Source organism: Salmo salar, chromosome 13, assembly GCF_965601325.2.
Source record: "Salmo salar chromosome 13, fSalSal1, whole genome shotgun sequence".
NCBI classification, from domain to species: domain Eukaryota; kingdom Metazoa; phylum Chordata; class Actinopteri; order Salmoniformes; family Salmonidae; genus Salmo; species Salmo salar.
Genome location: NC_138303.1, coordinates 69,542,818 through 69,565,348, shown reverse-complemented (window position 1 = coordinate 69,565,348; position 22,531 = coordinate 69,542,818). Strand labels below are relative to the sequence as shown.

The 22,531-nt window shown below is 40.7% G+C and overlaps 2 protein-coding genes across 2 annotated transcripts; one reads left to right on the top strand and one right to left on the bottom strand.

The window, feature by feature from the left end:
* Positions 1-534: 534 nt before the first annotated feature.
* Positions 535-20,810, top strand: zpr1 (ZPR1 zinc finger). Its single transcript, XM_014137169.3, has 14 exons — positions 535-826; positions 952-1,113; positions 4,277-4,367; positions 6,975-7,045; positions 10,327-10,413; positions 10,601-10,723; positions 10,965-11,024; positions 11,110-11,176; positions 17,307-17,377; positions 17,524-17,613; positions 18,291-18,401; positions 18,890-18,979; positions 19,861-19,926; positions 20,356-20,810. The coding sequence occupies exons 1-14, from the start codon at positions 707-709 to the stop codon at positions 20,470-20,472; spliced, it is 1,326 nt and encodes a 441-aa protein (XP_013992644.1). The 5' UTR covers positions 535-706; the 3' UTR covers positions 20,473-20,810.
* Positions 20,811-21,021: 211 nt separating this feature from the next.
* Positions 21,022-21,950, bottom strand: LOC106567640 (histone H2A). The gene has a single exon (XM_014137170.3). It carries the CDS (start codon positions 21,831-21,833, stop codon positions 21,447-21,449), a length of 387 nt encoding a protein of 128 aa, XP_013992645.1. The 5' UTR covers positions 21,834-21,950; the 3' UTR covers positions 21,022-21,446.
* Between the last annotated feature and the right edge of the window lie 581 nt (positions 21,951-22,531).

Sequence of the window (22,531 nt, the reverse complement as noted above, 5' to 3'; positions counted from 1 at the left end):
CTTTTATGACGTTTTTGGCTTGATGACCATTGCGCTACGTTTTTGCCCATTATTGATATAATTTTTTTAAATGATTGATACAAACAATTCAATGAACAAAACGACTTTCTGAACAATCCATGACCATTACAGTATGGGCTCCCGATTGGTGCAGCAGACTAAGGCACTGCATCTCAGTGCAAGAGGCGTCACTACAGTCTCTGGTTCGAATCCAGGCTGTATCACATCCGCGACGCTCCCCATCCAACCTGACAGAGCTTGAGAGGATCTGCAGAGAAGAATGGGAGAAACTCCCCAAACTCGTGATTGGGAGTCCCATAGGGCAGCGCATAATTGGCCGGGGTAGGGTGTCATTGTAAATAAGAATTTGATCTCAACTGATTTGCCTAGTTAAATAAGTAAATAACATTACAAAAATTGGGACGTTCTAAGGATCCCGTTTAGACACTTTAAATAACTAACAAAGCCACTCCCTGCAAAATGACGACACGTTCATTGGATTTTACGCATGCGCACAAAACATGTGACATTTTCCACCAACGAAGTAGACGTATTTCACGTTTATTTCTGGGACAAGGAGAAACGCAGAGTTGAAACGTGCGTTTTGAACCGCACCTTCGGTTGGAATAGAAAGTTCCAGAAACAGCAGGCGGCATATGCAAAATAACAGTTCATTTTTTATCGACAACTCTCGTGAAGTGAAATAATGTCCGTCATCGCAGAAGAAAATGTCCGTGGCGGTAGTGTTTTCAAGGAGATCAATGCTGATGACGAAGACAGCCAACCCACCGAAATCGAGAGTCTGTGCATGAATTGTTACCAAAATGTAAGTAGCTAGCTAGGTAACGTTAACGAGCTAGCTAACACACAGACCAGTTAATTGAAAGTATGGAATTGTCTATCGCTGTATGATTGACTGTCATCCAACATGTGTTCTCTCACTCTTTGTAGGGGATGACACGTATTCTTCTTACGAAGATTCCTTTCTTCAAAGAAATTATCATCAGCTCGTTCACCTGCCCCAACTGCAGTTGGTCAAACACTGAAATCCAATCAGCTGGTCGCATACAGGATCAAGGCATCACCTACACACTCAATGTCAAGTCAAAACAGGTAGCCTTTCTAACTAGGGAGGGGAAATGAACGAACTGCTGTACGGTCAGTCATTATATATGGGAACTAGCTAGCAGATTGTAATGGGCTATTGTGATGCTCCATTAGCCGTTACATGAGCCGTTACATGATAGGTACTGTTTGGCGTAGCACAGAATTTGACTATCTTGTAACAGCTAATGGAACATTACATTAGCCCGTTACAATCAACGAGTTATGTATGGAAACTCTTTCTAGAGCCAGTGAAAATGTTTTTATGCAAAAAAAATTACTCAAAATGGTTAAACTAGTGAAATATGCAATGCCTTCGAAGTATTCATACCCCTTGGCTTATTCCACATTTTGTTGTTACAACCTGAATTCAAAATGGATTCAATATATTTTTTTTCACAGCCATCTACACCCAATACCCCCATAATAACACATTTTTGCAAAAAAATTAGAAATTAAATATCTAATTTACATAAGTATTCACAGCCCTGAGTCAATATAACCTCTGGCAGTGAATACAGCTGTCTTTCTGGGTCTCTAAGAGCTTTCCACACCTGAGTTGTGCAACATTTGCCCGTTTTCTTCATTTCAAAATTGAAGCTCTATCAAATTGCTTGTTGATCATTGTTAGACAACCATGTTCAAGTCTTGCCATAGATTTTCAAGCAGATTTAAGTCAAAACTGTAACTGGGCCACTCAGGAACAATCAATGTTGTCTTGGTAAACAACTCCAGTGTAGATTTGGCCTTGTTTTAGGTTATTGTCCTTCTGAAAGGTGAATTCATTTAGAGTCTGGTGGAATGCAAACTGAACCGGGTTTTCCTCTAGGAATATGACTATGCTTAGCTCCATTCGGTTTCTTTTTATCCTGGAAAAACTCCCCAGTCCTTAACAATTACAAGCATACCCTTAACATGATGCAGCCACCACTATGCTTGAAAATATGGAGAGTGGTACTCGGTAATGTATTGGATTTTGCCCAAATATAACACTTTGTATTCAGGACAAAAAGTAAATTGCTTTGCCACATGTTTTGCAATATTACTTTAGTTCTGTGTTGCAAACTAGATGCATGTTTTGGAATATTTGTATTCTATACCGGATTCCTTATTTTCACTTCTCAAGAGGAAACAGCGACAGCATCGTTTTCAAGTTGTTTTAGGAGTAAAAATGTAACGTTCAACAGTAGTTTTCTAATTAATCAGCGAAAAGCTGCTGAATGAGTCTAAAAAATGTGCTGGGATTTATTTTGATAATATACCAAAAATCGTTTAAACAACTTTGTCCTATGTAATCTAGCTAGGATGCAGTTACTTTCCCAGGCATATGCTGAACCACTGACATGTGGTAGGCTTTAAGATGTAGCTAGCTGGCTTGCCTAATAAATCAGCCTGTGATACCAATTTGTGGTATACAGTCTGAAACAAAGCATTGCAAAAATGGCTGGCTTGTAAGTTTCCTTACAAGCCAGAATGTTTAGAATTACGCTTTAACTTACTCTACTGGTTGTCTGTGAGGTTGGTCCTTCAGTAAGTAGAAATCATTTGAGACACAATATCTATAGGAAAGTATTATTACCCAACTTTTTAGAGCACTGGTACTGCTGTTGAAATTTCAATCACTTGACACTTGTGCAAAACCATAAACACCTGCAAGACTTCTGTTAGTATGTGTGCATTTACTTGCGTCTTGTGCATATGCTTTTGGTCACGAGCAAAGAAGTCTTATTTGCCACACAGAGACCCTTGTTTTGAAGTCTGTTTAATAATACTTTCCTGTAGATATTTTGGCAAGAATTTCGACCCTCTAGGACAAACCCCACATACAATCCGCAGAGTAAATTGAAATATAATTTTATTCAACATTTGTGACCAACAAGGGAGGTATTTTTTTTCTTCTATGTAAATGTGCGTGGCTAGCAATAATTGGGAATACTAGCTAGCCTGAGTGCCTGTCTGTGCTAGCTGTCATGTCACACATTGGCATGCCAAACGTCAATGGAGTTGGCATTGGCAAGAGGAGAAACAGATCTGTGACTAGACTAGCTCAAGATGAGCTGTTAAGGAGTGTGGGCTAGCCTATTCCTTTACTGTCCAAGATCAAATGTTATTTGTCAAATGCACCAAATACAACAGGTGTAGGTAGCCCATACAGTGAAATACTTACTTACAAGCTCTGTTGTAGAGTTAAATAATAAGGAAAAAAACACATGAGAAATAAACCATTATGTTCAGAGGGAAACTGGCTCTGGCAGCTGAAACAGCCTGATACTCAGTCTTAACTCTAATATATTTGTAATTGTGAAGCAATTCTAGAAACACGTCTATGAATAGTTTTAATATCACATCAAAATCATTTTACAAATCTGAAATATACACTGTTAAACACAGTTGCAGCTGATTTAGTATTTTTTTTTCTAGCGTCCTTCCTTTACACAAAGGTGTTAAGAGATGCTAGAAAAGTTGTCGAATTTTCAGAGGATTTAGGCCTACTCAAGTGTTTTAACAAAAAGGCCTCCGACTTTTGTTTTCACCTCTGTCTCACCAGGCCATGTCCTCTGGAACTGCTCTGACTTGGGGCCATGGTGAGGCAGCTGGTACTTTTCAGCTTGTATTTACATAACAATGGCTAACTCTTAAACTTGGTTAACCCCTTCCACTGTTAACACCTCGCAAAGCAGCTATGGTGATAATGCAGAGGTGGTTGATTCTGTTCATCACAAGTGTTGTCACACTTTGTGACGGATACACAGTTCCCCCCCCAAAAAAATCACACGAGCTAACATTAACATAATCACTGGTGCTGTAATGGAAAAACCGTGCAACAGTATGGCTGTGTGGGTTTCATGTAAAACAAGGTTTATATTAATTGTACCTTTTTTTTAATTATTTCTCGATGATAGGAAGCCTTTGGAATGTTACTTTCATATCTAAAACTGTATCACAAGTGAGAATTGTTAACGTTTAGACAGAGCGTCGGGACTGTTGTACATATTGGCCGTTTCGTCGTCAATGCTTCCCATGAGAACCCAAGAGGGTCCACCTAGGCCCAGGCTAGATGCAGCACACTGTTGATTTTATATAGATCCATACTGTTTTCTTCTTAGTTAGCTAACTTTATTTGATTATCTTTTATTCTATATTTAGTCTGTTTTGTTATCATGTTTTGTAGGATATGAATCGAGAAGTTGTCAAAGCAGACAGTGCAACCACCAGAATCCCTGAACTGGATTTTGAAATACCTCCATACACACAAAAGGGCTGTAAGTACTCCCTCAAGTTTTTGTTGATTTGGAAAACAATTTTCACTTTTCAGGCATACGTACCAATGTCAGGTTGCCACTGATTCCAGAAATTAGGGTCACCTGTTGTCGGCCTGAGAATTGCTAGCTTGGTCTCAGATCTAGAGAATTGCCTCGTATGTTCATCCAATAATACTGTATTTTACTGCTGAGATTCCTCATAGCAATATTACTGGAATAATTTTTATCCTTTTTTTGTTTATACAGTAGGAATGTTACGATTCACCAATATGCATCGGTCCCCTGTTCAAATGTTTAAGATATGAGTGCATCAGTCTGGGAATCCAACCAATTCAAATGTACCATGCATCGGTCAGAAAGTCGTTTCAAAATCTGATTCACTAAAACAATTGGCTCCAATTACTTTCTACCTTCCGAAAAAACCTCACTTTGTGACAACTGCATCCACTCCTTCAGTGTGGAACTAAGCATGTAATCATGTTGACAGTCATTGATCTCCAAGTCATTTTGCACGCATAACAACCCCAGGCAATATCAGTAGCCTAGTCAAACTGTGCAGCTTTGTGTGCTGACCAATGAAGAGTAGTCTTATTCCTGATCTGGCACATCTGTGCATCACCTTCACCATTCAAATATATGTTAAATGGCTTCTGCTTAATTAGTTGAGTGGCAACCAATGTCATTTGCTATGTAATTTTTTTAAATCAAATGTACTGTTAAATTGTGTTTTACAGGAATAAATGTAGCCCACGCTACCCCTGGAGACGCAACTCATCTGGCTGTACTGTAGCCTACATGCTGATCGGGGCTTTCATTGTATTTTATTTTGATTGTTCAGGTTCACCATCAGCAATAGTTTTGCTTGAAACAATCAGTATATATGGTCATTTTCAGATAAGCAATTTCATAGCGAGGACAGCAGTCACTTTTGCTACCGGCAGTCAATGTTGCCTCCATTATTTTTCGGCACTGAGCAAATTTCAGGTCTGAGCGCACACTTCAATGTTGTGAAAATTCTACTGCCAACACTGAGGCTGTACCCGTTTTTGGCCAAGAAGGCTACTGTGGCTATTTGATCAGAGTGGCCTATCATAAAATAAACTGTGGCCAAATGCATCCCATCAAATTTGAACATTGAAATAGCGGTTCTATCATTCAGCCTGCAGTAGAAGCCAATGTGTGGTGTCCAATGTAGGCCTACATTCATAAGGCTGACAGAAAACCTGTAGGGATTGACATTAACCTGTTTATCCACTGGTCATTCAGACAAGGTGACTGAAAAGGATGTGATGGTTGATGCAAGAAACCACTTTACATTATTATTCCCATACTATTTATTATAAAGAATCAGACAAATGATGCTACCATCTGCTTATTGGCTACTTGACTTATTCAAGCCTGTCTCAAATTGTAACACTGCCCCTTTAAGACAGAAAAAAGCTCTTTACCAGACTTGTGTTTCAAAGGATAGAAATGCACATGTGTTGTGCTCTTGTAGGAAGCAACCACTCCACCATTGCTGACACGCAATTAGCTATAACTGGGCTAATAGCTCACTTACTCGCAAAGAATATGAACAAATGTGCACACGTGACTACATGCAGCTCTCACTTTGATCTCAAAACAAGTGCATCTACTCGTGACCACTTATGCTGTAAAGACAGTCCAGATCAAAGTGAATGGCACAGATCCATGTATGGTAATGGTCTATTTGCTTATGGGGTACTGCAGCTCTGATTGGTTAAAGCACACTGGTCTGTGTAGCGTATGGGCCTTAGTCGTGCCTGTCAATGTAATAGAATCCGACTCCAATGCGCTCTGCGTACAAGAACATCTCTTGCATAGTTATTTTATTTTCTGTATGTTGCATTGAAGGTGGCAGATATTGCATTGACTCGATCACAGTTCCCACCGTAAAGGGAAACGTTGATAGTGTTAACTAGAAAGTTCTCTTGCTATTTCTTCTGTGAGGCAGTCCCGGGGGGAGAGGGAACATTACACACTGTATGGTCTAATCTGAGAAGAAAAGGTCGCTCTAAGTCTGTCAACTTACAAACGGTCTAAACCATTTGAGATGGGGGTGAAGTCCAAAGTTGTGCTATATATTCATTGGCTATGTCATAGCTAGTTTTCTATGATAAATATTGATACATTACTAGTGCAAAAAAAATTTCTGTTAGTTGCCCAGGTTCCCTTAGGGCTCCTCTCAGGTGCCTACATAAACCAAAGACCTGGACAGTACATAATTCACACACAGAGATCCAGCTCAGACAGGCCCAGCTCTTGAGCTCCATTGGCATCAGATTTTATTTTAAAATTGGAAAATGAATGTGTTTATGCAACAAAAGTTGCATCGATTCGTTTCTCTAATCAAACCAAATTCCACTGAATCGTTTCAATCTAAAACCTATCTTTCCTGTATCGGAGAATTGTCTGGAAAGAGAAAGATGCACATCCCTATTATACAGGTATTTGCCGAAGGCAGCATAGTGTCGTAGGCTAAACTTGATTTAATTAATCCAACTGTTGTAGTAAATGAATCTTCATGCACTTAGGAGATGAAGAACAGTTGTACAGTAGCCATTAACTTTTCCTCTTGCTCCCTAGCACTCTCTACCATCGAAGGCCTCTTAGACCGTGCAGTTGCAGGGTTGGAGCAAGACCAGCCGCTAAGAAATGTATAAGCTTTGTTTTCTTTGATTTTACTAAATGCCATACGTACACTACCGTTCATAAGTTTGGGGTCACTTAGAAATATACTTGTTTTTGAAAGAAAAGCACATTTCTGTCCATTTAAAATAACTTCACATTGATCAGAAATACAGTGTAGACATTGTTAATGTTGAAAATGACTATTGTAGCTGGAAACGGCAGGTTTTTTATGGAATATCTACATAAACTTACAGAGGCCCATTATCAGCAGCCATCACTCCTGTGTTCCAATGGCACGTTGTGTTAGCTAATCCAAGTTTATAATTTTAAAAGGCTAACAGTGCAAACTGGCTAAAACCAGCAAAGAAAGAGTGGGAGGCCCCGGTGCACAACTGAGCAAGAGGATAAGTACATTTGTGTCTAGTTTGAGAAACAGACGCCTCACAAGTCCTTAACTTCTTGGGGCTATGTGGGACGCTAGCGTGCCACCCGTGGTGCACCCTATCAACAGCAGGTGCATTTCAAGAGCGGCAAATTTGAAACCAAATAAATGTCAAAATTCAAATTTTTCAAACATACAACTATCTTACACCCTTTGAAAGATAAACATCTCCTTAATCTAACCACGTTGTCCGATTTCAAAAAGGTTTTACGGCGAAAGCATAAAGTTAGATTATGTTAGGAGAGTACATTGACAATAGCTGTGTAATGTTTTGTCAATTCAAAGCCAGGCGTCACCAAAACCATAAAACCAGCTAAAATGATGCACTAACCTTTTACAATCTCCATCAGATTACACTCCTAGGACATTATGTTAGACAATGCATGCATTTTTAGTTCTATCAAGTTCATATTTATATCCAAAAACAGCGTTTTGCTATGGCATTGATGTTGAGGAAATCGTTTCCCTCCAATAACCGCCAGTCAAGTCAGCACCACAAATTAAATAATTAAAATTAGAAAACATTGGTAAAATATTATATTGTCATTTAAAGAATTATAGATTTACATCTCTTGAACGCAATCAACTTGCCAGATTTAAAAATAACCTTACTGGGAAATCACACTTTGCAATAATCTGAGCACTGCGCCCAGAAAAATATGCTTTGCTATACAGACAAACGGCCATGTTGGAGAGATCTAAAATCGAAAATACTATGTAAATAATCCATTACCTTTGATTCTCTTCATCAGATGTCACTTCCAGGAATCCCAGGTCCATAACGAATGTAGTTTTGTTCAAAAAAGCTCATCATTTATATCCAAAAAGCTCCGTGTTGTTAGCACATGATCTAAGCCAGCCGGACTTCTCGTCATGAACGAGGGGAAAAAATATATTTACGTTCGTTCAAACATGTCAAACGTTGTATAGCATAAATCATTAGTGCCTTTTTTAACCAGAACATGAATAATATTCAAGGTGGACGAATGCATTCTCTTTTATAACGTATTGGAACGAGGGTACCCAACATGAACTCGCGCGCCAGAGTCTAATCGGCCATCACCGTTCCATGGCTCTTGTTCGGTCAGATCTCTCCACTGGCTTCCAGTCGAAGCTCGCATCCGCTACAAGACCATGGTGCTTGCCTACGGAGCTGTGAGGGGAACGGCACCTCCGTACCTTCAGGCTCTGATCAGGCCCTACACCCAAACAAGGGCACTCCGTTCATCCACCTCTGGCCTGCTCGCCTCCCTACCTCTGAGGAAGCACAGTTCCCGCTCAGCCCAGTCAAAACTGTTCGCTGCTCTGGCACCCCAATGGTGGAACAAGCTCCCTCACGACGCCAGGACAGCGGAGTCAATCACCACCTTCCGGAGACACCTGAAACCCCACCTCTTCAAGGAATACCTGGGATAGGATAAAGTAATCCTTCTAACCCCCCCCTTAAAAGATTTAGATGCACTATTGTAAAGTGGTTGTTCCACTGGATATTATAAGGTGAATGCACCAATTTGTAAGTCGCTCTGGATAAGAGCGTCTGCTAAATGACTTAAATGTAAATGTAAATCTCACAGTAAAAGACTCAAAACACTTTGTAAAGGCTGGTGACATCTAGTGGAAGCAATAGGAAGTGCCAAAACATTAATCAACCCCTGTGTGTTTCAATGGCATAGGCTTAAAGGTAATTCAACACATCAGGTATCCACTTCCTGTCAGAAAATGTCTCAGGGTTTTGCCTGCCAAATGAGTTCTGTTATACTCACAGACACCATTCAAACAGTTTTAGAAACTTTAGGGTGTTTTCTATCCATATATAATAAGTATATGCATATTCTAGTTACTGGGTAGGATTAGTAACCAGATTAAATCGGGTACGTTTTTTTATCCAGCCGTGAAAATACTGCCCCCTAGCCCCAACAGGTTAACTGGCTGCTTCATTAAATAGTACCCGCAAAACACCTGCCTTGACGTAAACAGTGAAGAGGCGACTCTGGGATGCTGGCCTTCTAGGCAGAGTTCCTCTGTCCAGTGTCTGTTCTTTTTCCCATCTTTTCTTTTTATTGGCCAGTCTAAGATATGGCTTTCTTTGCAACTATGCCTAGAAGGCAAGGATCCCGGAGTGCCTTCTTCACTGTTGACGTTGAGACTGGTGTTTTGCGGGTACTATTTTTAAGGAAACTGCCAGTTGAGGATTTAAGCTGTCTGTTTCTCAAACTAGGCACTCTAATGTACTTGTCCTCTTGCACCGGGGCCTCACTTTCTATTCTGGTTAGACCCGGTTTGCGCTGTTCTGTGAAGGGAGTAGTACACAGCGTTGTACGAGATCTTCAGTTTCTTGCCAATTTCTCACATGGAATAGCCTTCATTTCTCAGAACAGGAATAGACGGACGAGTTTCAGAACAAAGTTCTGTTTCTGGCCATTTTGAGCCTGTAATTGAACCCACAAATGCTGATGCTCCAGATACTCAACTAGTCTAAAGAAGGCCAGTTTTATTGCTTCTTTAATCAGAACAGTTTTCAGCTAACATAATTGCAAAAGGGTTATCCAATGATCAATTAGCCTTTTTAAAATGATCAATTTGAATTAGCTAACACAACATGCCATTGGAACACAGGAGTGATGGTTGCTGATAATGGGCCTCTGTACACCTATGTAGATATTCCATAAAAAATCAGCTGTTTCCAGCTACAGTAGTCATTTACAACATTAACAATGTCTACACTGTATTTCTGATAAATTTGATGTTATTTTAATGGACAAAAATTGCTTTCCAAAAACAAGGACATTTCTAAGTGACCCCAAGCTTTTGAACGGTAGTGTACTTTACTGTTTCTTGTTGACTAAATCATGTTTATGCTTGAAGGAAACTGCACCAGAAGTTGCTGTGAAGATCAGTGAGTTCATTGATAAATTGAAGAAGTTGAAAGAAGGTGAAAGTGGATTCACACTGGTATGTCCATTTGTATCGCTCCAGCCTCTCATCTGTGTACAAGATTGAAGTTGCATACAATTAAACATTTCTAGCTATACAATCAAGGCACAGGTTTAATAAAAGTACAATGTTCTTTCTTTACTCTGGATTTCTTACAGAATGATCCTCTGTTTAAGATACATGAGTATGTGTGTTGTTATTGTAGGTCATTGATGATCCATCTGGGAACAGTTTTGTGGAGAACCCCTTTGCTCCGCAGAAGGATGAGGCTCTCTCGGTCTGCAACTACACAAGAACTCCCCAACAGGACGCCCAGTTAGGAATTAAGGCGAGTAGTTTGACTTGACACATCACTACTCCTGTAAGGGGACAAATCTGTTTTAGAAAGGCAGTGCCTCGGTTGCTGTCCTCATGTCTTGTGCCAATGCGTGTGGAATCCTCACAGGGTACAAGAAAACAATAGACTGCGGACGCCATTTTATAATTTGACCCATGTTCACCAATAAACTTATCTAGCATAAGAATAATGCGACTTACTTTTTTTTTCTTTTTTTTTTTTTGTTGCTCAGGCTGAAGACGAGGAGGAAGAGGAAAAGCCCAGTAATGACATTGAGAGTATGAGAAATGAGGTGGGATTTCCAGACTTTATGCATCAATTTAGATTGCATTTTTCCTCAATTTACCCTTGAGTAATATATCTAATTTCTCCCTCAGGTGTTGACATTTAATACGAACTGTCCAGAGTGCAATGCCCCAGCCTCGACAAACATGAAGCTTGTCCGTATCCTTTCCAGTCTCTTTGGTTGTCCCCAGCAGTGGTGTAGTGGAGGGTTAACGCTAGTGTTGCACGCTACACTGAAACTTCTGTACTTTTTCGACTACTAGAACATGAAAAACAGTTTGGTATGAGAATTGTTTCTTTCAGTACTTCTGTCAAATGTGCCTCGTGCTATACGGATTGAGAGGATCGAGTCTGTCTAGTAATTTGTGTGAATCTTCTCAAGGGGGCAGTACTAAGTCAAATCAAACAAAACTTTATTTGTCACTTGCGCCGAATACAACAGGTGTAGACCTTACAGTGAAATGCTTACTTACAAGCCCTAACCAACAGTGCAATTTATAAGGAAAGCATAGGTATTAGGTAAACGATAAGTAAAGAGGGAAAAAAATAAGTAAAATGACAGTGATAATAACAGTAGCGAGGCTGTATACAGGTGGTACCGGTACAGAGTCAGTATGCGGGGCACCGGTTAGTCGAGCTAATTGAGGTAATATGTACATGTAGGTATAGTTAAGGTAACTATGGATAGATGATAAATGGAGAGTAGCAGCAGCTTAAAAGAGGGGGTGGCGGGACACAATGCAAATAGTCCAGGTAGCCATTTTGATTACCTGTTCAGGAGTCTTATGGCTTGGGGGTATAAGCTGTTGAAAAGCCTTTTGGTCCAAGACTTGGCACTCCGGTACCGCTTGCCATGCGGTAGCAGAGAGAACAGTCTGGCTGGGGTCTTTGACAATTTTCAGGGCCTTCCTCTGACACCGCCTGGTATAGAGGTCCTGGATGGCAGGCAGCTTAACCCCTTAACCTCTTGGGGCTAGGTGGGACGCTAGCGTGCCACCTGTGGTGCACTCCATCAACAGCAGGTGCATTTCAAGAGCGGCAAATTTGAATCCAAATAAATGTCAAAATTCAAATTTTTCAAAAATACAACTATGTTACACCATTTGAAAGATAAACATCTCCTTAATCTAACCACGTTTTACGATTTCAAAAAGGTTTTACGGCGAAAGCATAAATTTAGAGTATGTTAGGACAGTACATTTACAAGAGTTGTGTGTAATGTTTTGTCAAGTCAAAGACAGGGTCACCAAAACCATAAAACCAGCTAAAATGATACACTAACCTTTTACAATCTCCATCAGATGACACTCCTAGGACATTATGTTAGACAATGCATGCATTTTTAGTTCTATCAAGTTCATATTTATATACAAAAACAGCGTTTTACTATGGCATTGATGTTGAGGAAATCGTTTCCCTCCAATAACCGGCAGTCAAGTCAGCGTCACAAATTAAATAATTAAAATTAGAAAACATTGGTAAAATATTATATTGTCATTTAAAGAATTATAGATTTACATCTTTTGAACGCAATCAACTTGCCAGATTTAAAAATAACCTTACTGGGAAATCACACTTTGCAATAATCTGAGCACTGTGCCCAGAAAAATACGCGTTGCGATACAGACTAGACGTCATGTTGGGGAGATCTAAAATCGAAAATACTATGTAAATAATCCATTACCTTTGATTCTCTTCATCAGATGTCACTTCCAGGTATCACAGGTCCATAACGAATGTAGTTTTGTTCAAAAAAGCTCATCATTTATGTCCAAAAATCTCCGTCTCGTTAGCACATGATGTAAGCCAGCCGGACTTCTCGTCATGAACGAGGGGAAAAAATATATTTCCGTTCGTTCAAACATGTCAAACGTTGTATAGCATAAATCATTAGGGCCTTTTTTAACCAGAACATGAATAATATTCAAGGTGGACGAATGCATAGCCTTTTATAACGTATTGGAACGAGGGTACCCAACATGAAGTAGCGCGCCAGGTGTCTAATGGGACATCACCGTTCCATGGCTCTTGTTCGGTCAGATCTCCCTCCAGAAGACTCAAAACACTTTGTAAAGGCTGGTGACATCTAGTGGAAGCAATAGGAAGTGCCAAAATATTCCTAAACCCCTGTGTTTTTCAATGGGAGAGGTTTAAAGTCAATACAACACATCAGGTATCCACTTCCTGTCAGAAAATGTCTCAGGGTTTTGCCTGCCAAATTAGTTCTGTTATACTCACAGACACCATTCAAACAGTTTTGGAAACTTTAGAGTGTTTTCTATCCATATATAATAAGTATATGCATATTCTAGTTACTGGGTAGGATTAGTAACCAGATTAAATCGGGTACATTTTTTTTATCCAGACGTGCAAATGCTGCCCCCTAGACCCAACAGGTTAACCCCCTTAAGGCACTACAGAGGGCCGTACCCACTACCCTCTGTAGTGCCTTGCGGTCGGAGGCCGAGCAGTTGCCGTACCAGGCAGTGATGAAACCATTCAGGATGCTCTCGATGGTGCAGCTGTAGAACCTTTGGAGGATCTGAGGACCCATGCCAAATCTTTTGTCTCCTGAGGGGGAATAGGTTTTGTCATGCCTTCACGACTGTCTTGGTGTGTTTGGACCATGATAGTTTGTTGGTGATGTGGACACCAAGGAACTTGCAGCTCTCAACCTGCTCCACTTACAGCCCCATTGATGAGAATGGGGGCGTGCTCGGCCCTCCTTTTCCTGTAGTCCACAATCATCTCCTTTTGTCTTGATTCTGTTGAGGGATAGGTTGTTTTTCTGGCACCACCCGGCCAGGTCTCTGACCTCCTCCCTATAGGCTGTCTTGTCAGTGATCAGTCCTACCACTGTTGCAAACTTAATGATGGTGTTGGAGTCGTGCCTGGCCATGCAGTCGTGGCTAAACAGTTAGTACAGAAGGGGACTGGGCACACACCCCTGAGGGGCTCCAGTGTTGAGGATCAGCGTGGCAGATGTTGCTGCCTACCCTCACCATCTGGGGGCGGCCCGTCAGGAAGTCCAGGATCCAGTTGCAGAGGGAGGTGTTTAGTCCCAGGATCCTCATCTTGGTGATGAGCTTTGAGGGCACTATGGTGTTGAACGCTGAGCTGTAGTCAATGAGTAGTGTTCTCACGTCGGTGTTCCTTTTGTCCAGGTGGGAGTGCAATAGAGATTGCATCATCTGTGGATCTGTTTGATAGGTATGCAAATTAGGGTGGGTCTAGGGTTTCTGTGATAATGGTGTTAATGTGAGCCATTACCAGCCTTTCAAAACATTTCATGGCTATGGACGTGAGCGCTATGGGTCTATAGTCATTTAGGCAAGTTACCTTAGTTTTCTTGGGCACAGCGACTATGGTGGTCTGCTTGAAACATGTTGGTATTATAGACTCAGTCAGGGACATGTTGAAAATGTCAGTGAAGACACTTGCCAGTTGGTCAGCACATGCCCGGAGCACACGTCCTGGTAATCCGTCTGGCCCAGCGACCTTGTTTTAAGGTCTTACTCATGTCAGCTACGGACAGATTGATCACACAGTTGTCCGGAACAGCTGATGCTCTTATGCATGCCTCAGTGTTGCTTGCCTCGACACGAGTATAGAAGTGATTTTGCTTGTCACTGGGCAACTCACGGCTGTGCTTCCCTTTGTAGTCTGTAATAGTTTGTAGGCCCTCCCATATCCGACGAGCGTCGGAGCCGGTGTAGTACGATTCAATCTTAGTCCTGTATTGGTGCTTTGATGGTTCATTGGAGGTCATAGCAGGATTTCTTATAAGCTTCTGGGTTAGAGTCCTGCACCTTGAAAGTGGCAGCTCTACCCTTTAGCTCAGTGAGAATGTTGCCTGTAATCTATGGCTTCTGTTTGGTGTATGTACGAACAGTCACTGTGGGGATGACGTCCTTGATGCACTTATTGATAAAGCCAGTGACTGATGTGGTGTACTCCTCAATGCCATCGGAAGAATCCCGGAACATATTCCAGTCTGCTAGCAAAACACTCCTGTAGTTTAGCATCTGCTTCATCTGACCACTTTTTTTTATAGACCGGGTCACTGGTGCTTCCTGCATTAATTTTTGCTTGTAAGCAGGAATCAGTAGAATTATGGGCAGATTTGCCAAATGGAGGGAGTGCTTTGTACAAGTCTCTGTGTGGAGTAAATGTGATCTACAATTTTCCCCTTTGGTTGCGCATTTAACATGCTGATAGAAATTAGGTGAAACTGATTTAAGTTTCCCTGCATTAAAGTCCCTGGCCACTAGGAGCGCTGCCTCAGGATGAGCGGTTTCCTGTTTGCTTATTTCCTTATACAGCTGGCTGAGTGTGGTCTTAGTGCCAGCATCTCTGTGGTGGTAAATAAATAGCCATGAAAAAAAATGATTTTCTCTGAAAATGGTGTGGTTTACAGCTTAACACGAGATACTCTACTTCAGGCGAGCAAAATAGACAAAATAGACTTCCTTAGATTTTGTGCACCAGCTGTTTGCAAATATACACAGACAGCCCCCCCTTGTCTTACCGGAGTGTGCTGTTCTATCTAGCCGGTGCAGCGTATATCCCGCCAGCTGAATGTTTTCCATGTCATCATTCAGCCCCGATTCGGTGAACCATAAGATATTAGTTTTTGATGTCCCGTTGGTAGGATATTCGTGATCGTACCTCATCTAATTTATTGTTCAGTGATTGTACATTGGCAATTCATATTGATGGCCAGTGGGAAATCTGCCCTTAACGTCAGCGTATCCTTACAAGGCACTTCGCCCTGTGTCCTCTACCTGCGTCTCTTTCTCTTGCCAATGACGGGGATTTTAGCCTTGTTGGGTGTCTGAAGTAAATCCTGTGCGTCCTGCTTGTTGAAGAAAAACTTAGTCTAATCCGAGGTTAAGTGATCGCTGTCCTGATATCCAGAAACTCATTTTTGCCGTAAGATAGGGTGGCAGGAACATTATGTACAAAATAAGCTACAAATAACGTGAAAGAAAACACATAATTGGTTAGGTGCCCGTAAAATGGCTGCCATTTCTTCCGGTGCCATCTTTCCAAGCTAGCCAGGCTACTTGTGCTTGCGGATGCAGCTGCCACAGCGCAAGCCACTTTTGAGAAGCAAACAAGAGGAGAGTGACAGTGCCGACAGCATGGCTTCTAACTAAAAAAATCATGCCTCTGTGTCCACAGCTCGCTTACAAAATTGCCTCCAGAAGCGAACTATGGGATTTTTTTGCTTATGAAGCAGATGAGGGCCAGCACACCGAAACAACTAAGCAGAAAGTGTTACAAAGCAGTGCAGGGAAAGGGAGGTTTAGTTCCCAAACGACATATCAAAACAATTTTTGTAACATTATTCTACTAGCAATTCAAATGATTTTTAAGTGACAATGACAACATATTCAGCATGACAATGTGAGATTTATAATATACAACCCAAAGGTAATGTGAAATGCACCTATGACAGCAATGCATTTAGACTAAACCCGCTTTCCGTTTGTCTGGGCTTGCTAGCAGTAGCCAGCCAGCAGGCCTGGGCGGAGCGTTCTACCTTCAGAGTTTAAATGCATTCTGGGAATCGTGGTATGCTGTGTAAAGTCCATTGTAGAGACTTGCACTATAGAAGCTTAATGTTTTATGTCGATTTGGAACTAAAATAATTTTATGTATTAAAGAATATTTAGCTGTAATTAATCATAGGTCTAATAAATGTAATTTGACCAAATATTATGGCCATAGACGAGCAAATTAACCCTATGTATCAAATACATTTTACAATAGTTTAGATATATTGTACAATTATTTTGTATGCTCAGAATCTCATATGGTTTTGCATAAGGAAAATGCAAGATATTCTTCTGTTATTTAATATTGTTATTTTAAGGAAATTAAATATAGAATATATTTTGGCTTTCTACTGTTTTGGTTCAATGTTTATTCCGTGACTAGCTAATACGCTTTCTTTTTTTTGATGTGGTATCATTTCGGTATTGAGTATCGTGATGCTTAACCTGGTAGCGGTATCGAAGTCAAAATGTGGGTATCGCGAAAACTAGTTCACTCACTTAAAAGCCATTTACGCACCTTTTTCATTTTGCGCAAGCATTCCTCTCCTTTTGTAGAAAAATACATTGAAAGTATAGGGACCGTTACTTTAATCACTGCGAATGGCGATCAGGGTTTACCATCTATATTTTACCACTACATCACTGGTCCTCAGTAGTGTCCTATGATTAAGGTGGTGTTTAAAGTTTCAATTTGCAAGGTGTAGGTGTCCTCCTTTACAATTCCTCAGAAATCCCCCATTTTAAAGAAGTCATTATCATGGCAACAAACTGTGATGACTGTGGACATCGAACCAACGAAGTAAGTGTCCTCTTTTTGTCTTTTCTTTTTATATATATATATATATTTATCATTAATTCATTGTCAGGCACATTTTATTTTCAAGGCATATTCATAGATTGCAAATTTGCTAATATGACTGCATGACTATCTATTCTGTGGTTAAGGTGAAATCTGGTGGAGCCACAGAAGAGCTGGGCACGAAGATAACCCTTCACCTCACTGACGTGTCTGACATGTCCAGAGATCTTCTCAAGGTAGCCCCCTCCATTGTACTGCCTGTTTATCTGGCATTCACTAGTTTCCTTTTACTGTATCATTGCATTAGCCTTGTCCCAGGTCTGTTTGTGTTTTTTCCAACTCCGTTGCTGCCATTGTCAAGCCAAACAATACATACACCAGGGATCATGAACTAGATTCAGCTGCGGGCCACTTTTTTTTTTCTTGAGTGGATGGTCAGGGGGACAGAACATAATTATAAATAATTTGTTGGCAAAAAATTGACCGTAAGAAACCCAAACAGATATATTTGACAAAAAAACATAATCATTTCAAACCTTGCTTACATTTCTATACTATCACATATACAGTATAGCTCTATTATGCATGGGAATACTTTGGAATAGATTTCCAAAATTTAAGTCACTTGGCGCTGATTTGCTGGTGTTTTTCCAGTCTTATTTGCAACAATAAAAAAACTTGGGTGATTTTTATTTGGACACCCTCGGCCCAAATTGGGGAACCCTGACATACACCAAAAACTGTGGAGGATATAAACATAATAAAGTCAAAGGACTTGTTTCCATTGTGGTCCTCGAATAAAGCATACAAAGAGGAAGATGGAACTTTTTCACAGGAGAGCAATCCTATTCCTGAATCATGTTGGAGTTGACTCAACCATGCCAGTTTTGTCATGTTGTGGTTGTTTGTGCAGTCGGAGACGTGTAGCATCCTCATACCTGAGCTGGAATTTGAGTTGGGGATGGCGGCTGTCGGTGGCAAATTCACCACCTTGGAGGGAATCCTCAAAGACATCAAAGATCTGGTAAACCCTTTTAATGCTTTATTCAGTCGGTTGAGAAGTAGAGGGGGAAATGGATGAAGGGAAGATGCATTATGAAGGGTGATCACAGGGATTGAACTCCAGTCTCCACTGGAGAGTTGTATATGTTTTAACGCCGCTTGTGTTCGCTCTAGTCCACTGGCTCTGCACCTGGGCGCACTTGGCTTGGTGGATACTTTTGCCAAGGCTGATGTACTGTAATTCCAAGACAGTGGTACACAACTCCACTCTGAGGGATGCTGTGTGCTGATTTCATTTTCACCTTTTTAATTAGTGACTGATTTAGACCTGTGAAGCCAGGTGTGGCCAATCATTTACATTAATTGATTAGTTAACTTCTATGTAGAAACCAAAACCAGCAGGCCTGCTTCAAGGATTTGAGTTGTGCACCCCTGGTCTGCATTCGCTTTCACTGTGGACTTGTTATTTTTAATTAATGTTTCTCCTCCACCACTTTTGTTTTCCTCCAGATTGTTTCTAAAAACCCCTTCACTTGTGGCGACAGCTCCACTTCAGATCGAACAGAGAAGCTTAAGCTTTTTGGCCAGAAGATTGACAAGGTTGGAGGCATAAAATTATTGAATAAGTCTCACTACTGTTTTGTTTGGATCTTGTTTTGGTTCCACTTTACATCTATAACTTGAGTGTAATTACACATCCCAAAGTACTTACAACTGTTAGTGATGTGTGGAATTAAATGTTTTTACATTTCTTTGCATTTGATTTTCGTAACTTTCTCAGGCGATCTTTTTGGCCTATTGTCTCACTCTTGTTGTTTAAGATCCATTTTTTCCCATTTTGAGTTTATTGCAATTCTTTGAAACTGAATGTTACCAACTGGCATAACAGTTGTAAATACTAACAATGTCTATCTACACTGTAAATGCATTGTAACTACCATGTAAATAGAGCTTTTTGGACATTTAATGTATTGGGAAACTAGTTTTTATAGTTAGGAGGCATTTATTCACTTGTATACAGTAAGTGTATTCTGGCCCTCAATCATCAAATAACTGTTAGTACGACATTGTTGTGCATTTGAGTAATTTAGCAGACACACTTATGAAGTGCGACTTACAGGAGCAATTAGGGTTAAGTGCCTTGCTCAAGGGCATATTAACAGATTTAGTCAGCTCGGGGATTTGAACCAGTGACCTTTCGGTTACTGGACCAACGCTCTTAATCGCTAGGCTACCTGCCCTGCAGATATTTTATTTAGACTTTAGAAAATCTCATGCAAGAATTTCACATTTGATTGATCAAACTTGAGTGAACTGCTTATTAGGGTACATATGCTGTACCTGAGTATGTTTGGCTAGACAATAAAGTAAGTAGTTGTTAAATGCAGGACAGTCTGGCACCCATGCTGAAACTGTATCTAAAAGTGAAATGGAGGCTGGAGTGGGACTTTAAAACGCCTCTTCTTTTGAAAAATCTGTAGATCATGGCGGGAGACATGGATGTTCACATTGTTCTCGATGACCCTGCAGGGAACAGCTATCTCCAGGTACGAGGACGCTTCTCTTACTCAGGTCTTTTAATGGTATCATTTGGAATTTTGGCAATGCATCCAGGATGAAGGAAGTAAGAGGTTTTGCAATCCAATGCTAACTAGTGTTAGCGTAATTACTGGATGTCTACAGGAACACCTAGCATGCTGTGCCCATAGACTTCCAGTCGTTGCACCAATGCTAGTTAGCAATTGCGCTAATGCTAGTTAGAAATGGTCTTCATACTGGACACATATGGTATCCACATCTGACTCGGGAAGTAGATAAAGGGCCTCATTGCCCAAATCCAGGACTATCCCTTTAAGGTTCAAACATGAAGTCTCCTCCCACTGGATAAATGTCATTTTTCATTAATCACATTTTCATTTCCCGCCCTTGTTCATTAATGTAACGAATTGGAATGTATTTCTCATGTTTGTCTGCAGAACATCTATGCGCCTGACCCAGACCCAGAGATGACAACTGAGAAGTACGCCAGGACCTTTGAGCAGAACGAAGACCTTGGTCTGAATGACATGAAGACAGAGGGCTATCAGGAGTAAGGACTTCTGCAGAAGGGTTGATCTTACAAAAACAATGCATTCTTTGGAAATTAATGAGACATTTGCCCTCACTGAAGTTCACAAGGACCGATGTCTTGCAGTTTTGATATTTGAGCACAATATGGTTGAAAAGTGAGATCTTATTTAAAACAAAGCAATCAATATGTTTATAATTTGATTAGTAAAGTATGCTTTTTTTTTTTTTTTTGAAATGCAGTAACATAACCATGCAATTGAAAGTGTTTTTGCATTTGGTTGTTAATGTGATTCTGATTCCGTGGAATTGGCCTTTTTAATTTGTCATGTTCAATGGGAATAAATAAAGAATATACACTGGCTGCTGTATACAAATTATTTTGGCTGCTTTTGTTCCGTGTACAGTTATGCCTTGTATAAATACCTTATCTATAATAAAACACTGCACTGCATAATTACCCACAGATCTTCAAAGAACCAATTCTATATTCATTTCAATGCGCTGTGTCCTTTGTTCATGAGCTCCCTGATGGAAAGTTCCCGGATTGTGAAAACAACAGACTGGTGATGACGTTTGTGCGCGTTCCCTGTATCAGTACAGAACATTTATTGAAATAAACAATTTCAGTCAAATAGACATGACTGACCTCATGACATCACTTTAACACAAAATGTGTTGATACAGCACTACTAAATAGAAACACAATGAAATCTCTGCGTTATTCACCCCACCCTCAAATGAACCACCATTTATAGCTCATATCCAAAGAGACCGTGTCAAATTTGGTATATGTTCTACGAAAATGTCCATACATTTATATGAATAGTCCAATGACGGTGCCTGCGCATCGTGCAAACCAATAACATGAAGCATTGTCCGTCTGCAAGCATCCAGTATCAGGTTGCGCTGGCATTAATTTGAAAAGGAGGCTCTTTATACAGAAGTGGGTGGCTCTTAACGGAGCTCAGGTTTTGTTTTGTGATCTCTGGCTAGCTGGTTACTTGCTCTTTGCTGGTTTTTCAGTCTTCTTGGGTAGGAGGACCGCCTGAATGTTAGGCAATACTCCTCCTTGCGCGATGGTGACACCACCTAAGAGCTTGTTGAGTTCCTCGTCGTTGCGGACAGCAAGCTGAAGGTGGCGAGGGATGATCCTGGTCTTCTTATTATCCCTTGCAGCGTTGCCAGCCAACTCGAGGATCTCAGCCGTTAGGTATTCCAGCACAGCAGCCAAATAGACAGGAGCACCGGCACCGACACGCTCCGCATAGTTGCCTTTGCGCAGTAACCTGTGGACACGTCCTACGGGAAACTGAAGGCCGGCGCGGGATGAACGGGACTTTGCCTTCGCTCTGGCCTTTCCTCCAGTTTTGCCTCTACCAGACATGTTAATTATTCTATTGTCACTTATCAATCCAAATACCAACAGTACTATACAGCGACTTTTCTGTCTTTACGTAATGCAGTTGAGGATTATTGTACTAATATACCTCGAGTGTCCCTATGATTGGACGGATAGGATGGAAACGCTTTAACCAATGGTGATGAACTTCACCATTCAAGTGTCCAATAGCAAGAGCGCCGAACTCCACATGGCTCTGCATTGCGATATTATATATAGAAGACAGACGTATACGGTGTCGTGTTCTATTCACAGTAAGTGAGCGGAGCGATGAGTAAAGCGTGCCCAATTTGAGTGGAGCAGTGACGGTTCTAGCTTGTATGGCTCCCTGGGCAACCCCCCCCCAAAAAAGCACCGTTCTGCACTAACTGCAATTTTTATTCAGACATTTGGAACAACACAAATAAATAATCATAACATTTAAAACTAAATAAATATAAAATTATATACAGTCGTGGCCAAAAGTTTTGAGAATGACACAAATATTAATGTTCACAAAGTCGGCAAAAGTTGATGCAAAGAGTCAATATTTGCAGTGTTGACCCTTCTTTTCCAAGACCTCTGCAATCTGCTCTGGCATGCTGTAAATTAACTTCTGGGCCACATCCTGACTGATGGCAGCCCATTCTTGCATAACCAATGCTTGGAGTTTGTCAGAATTTGTGGGTTTTTGTTTGTCCACC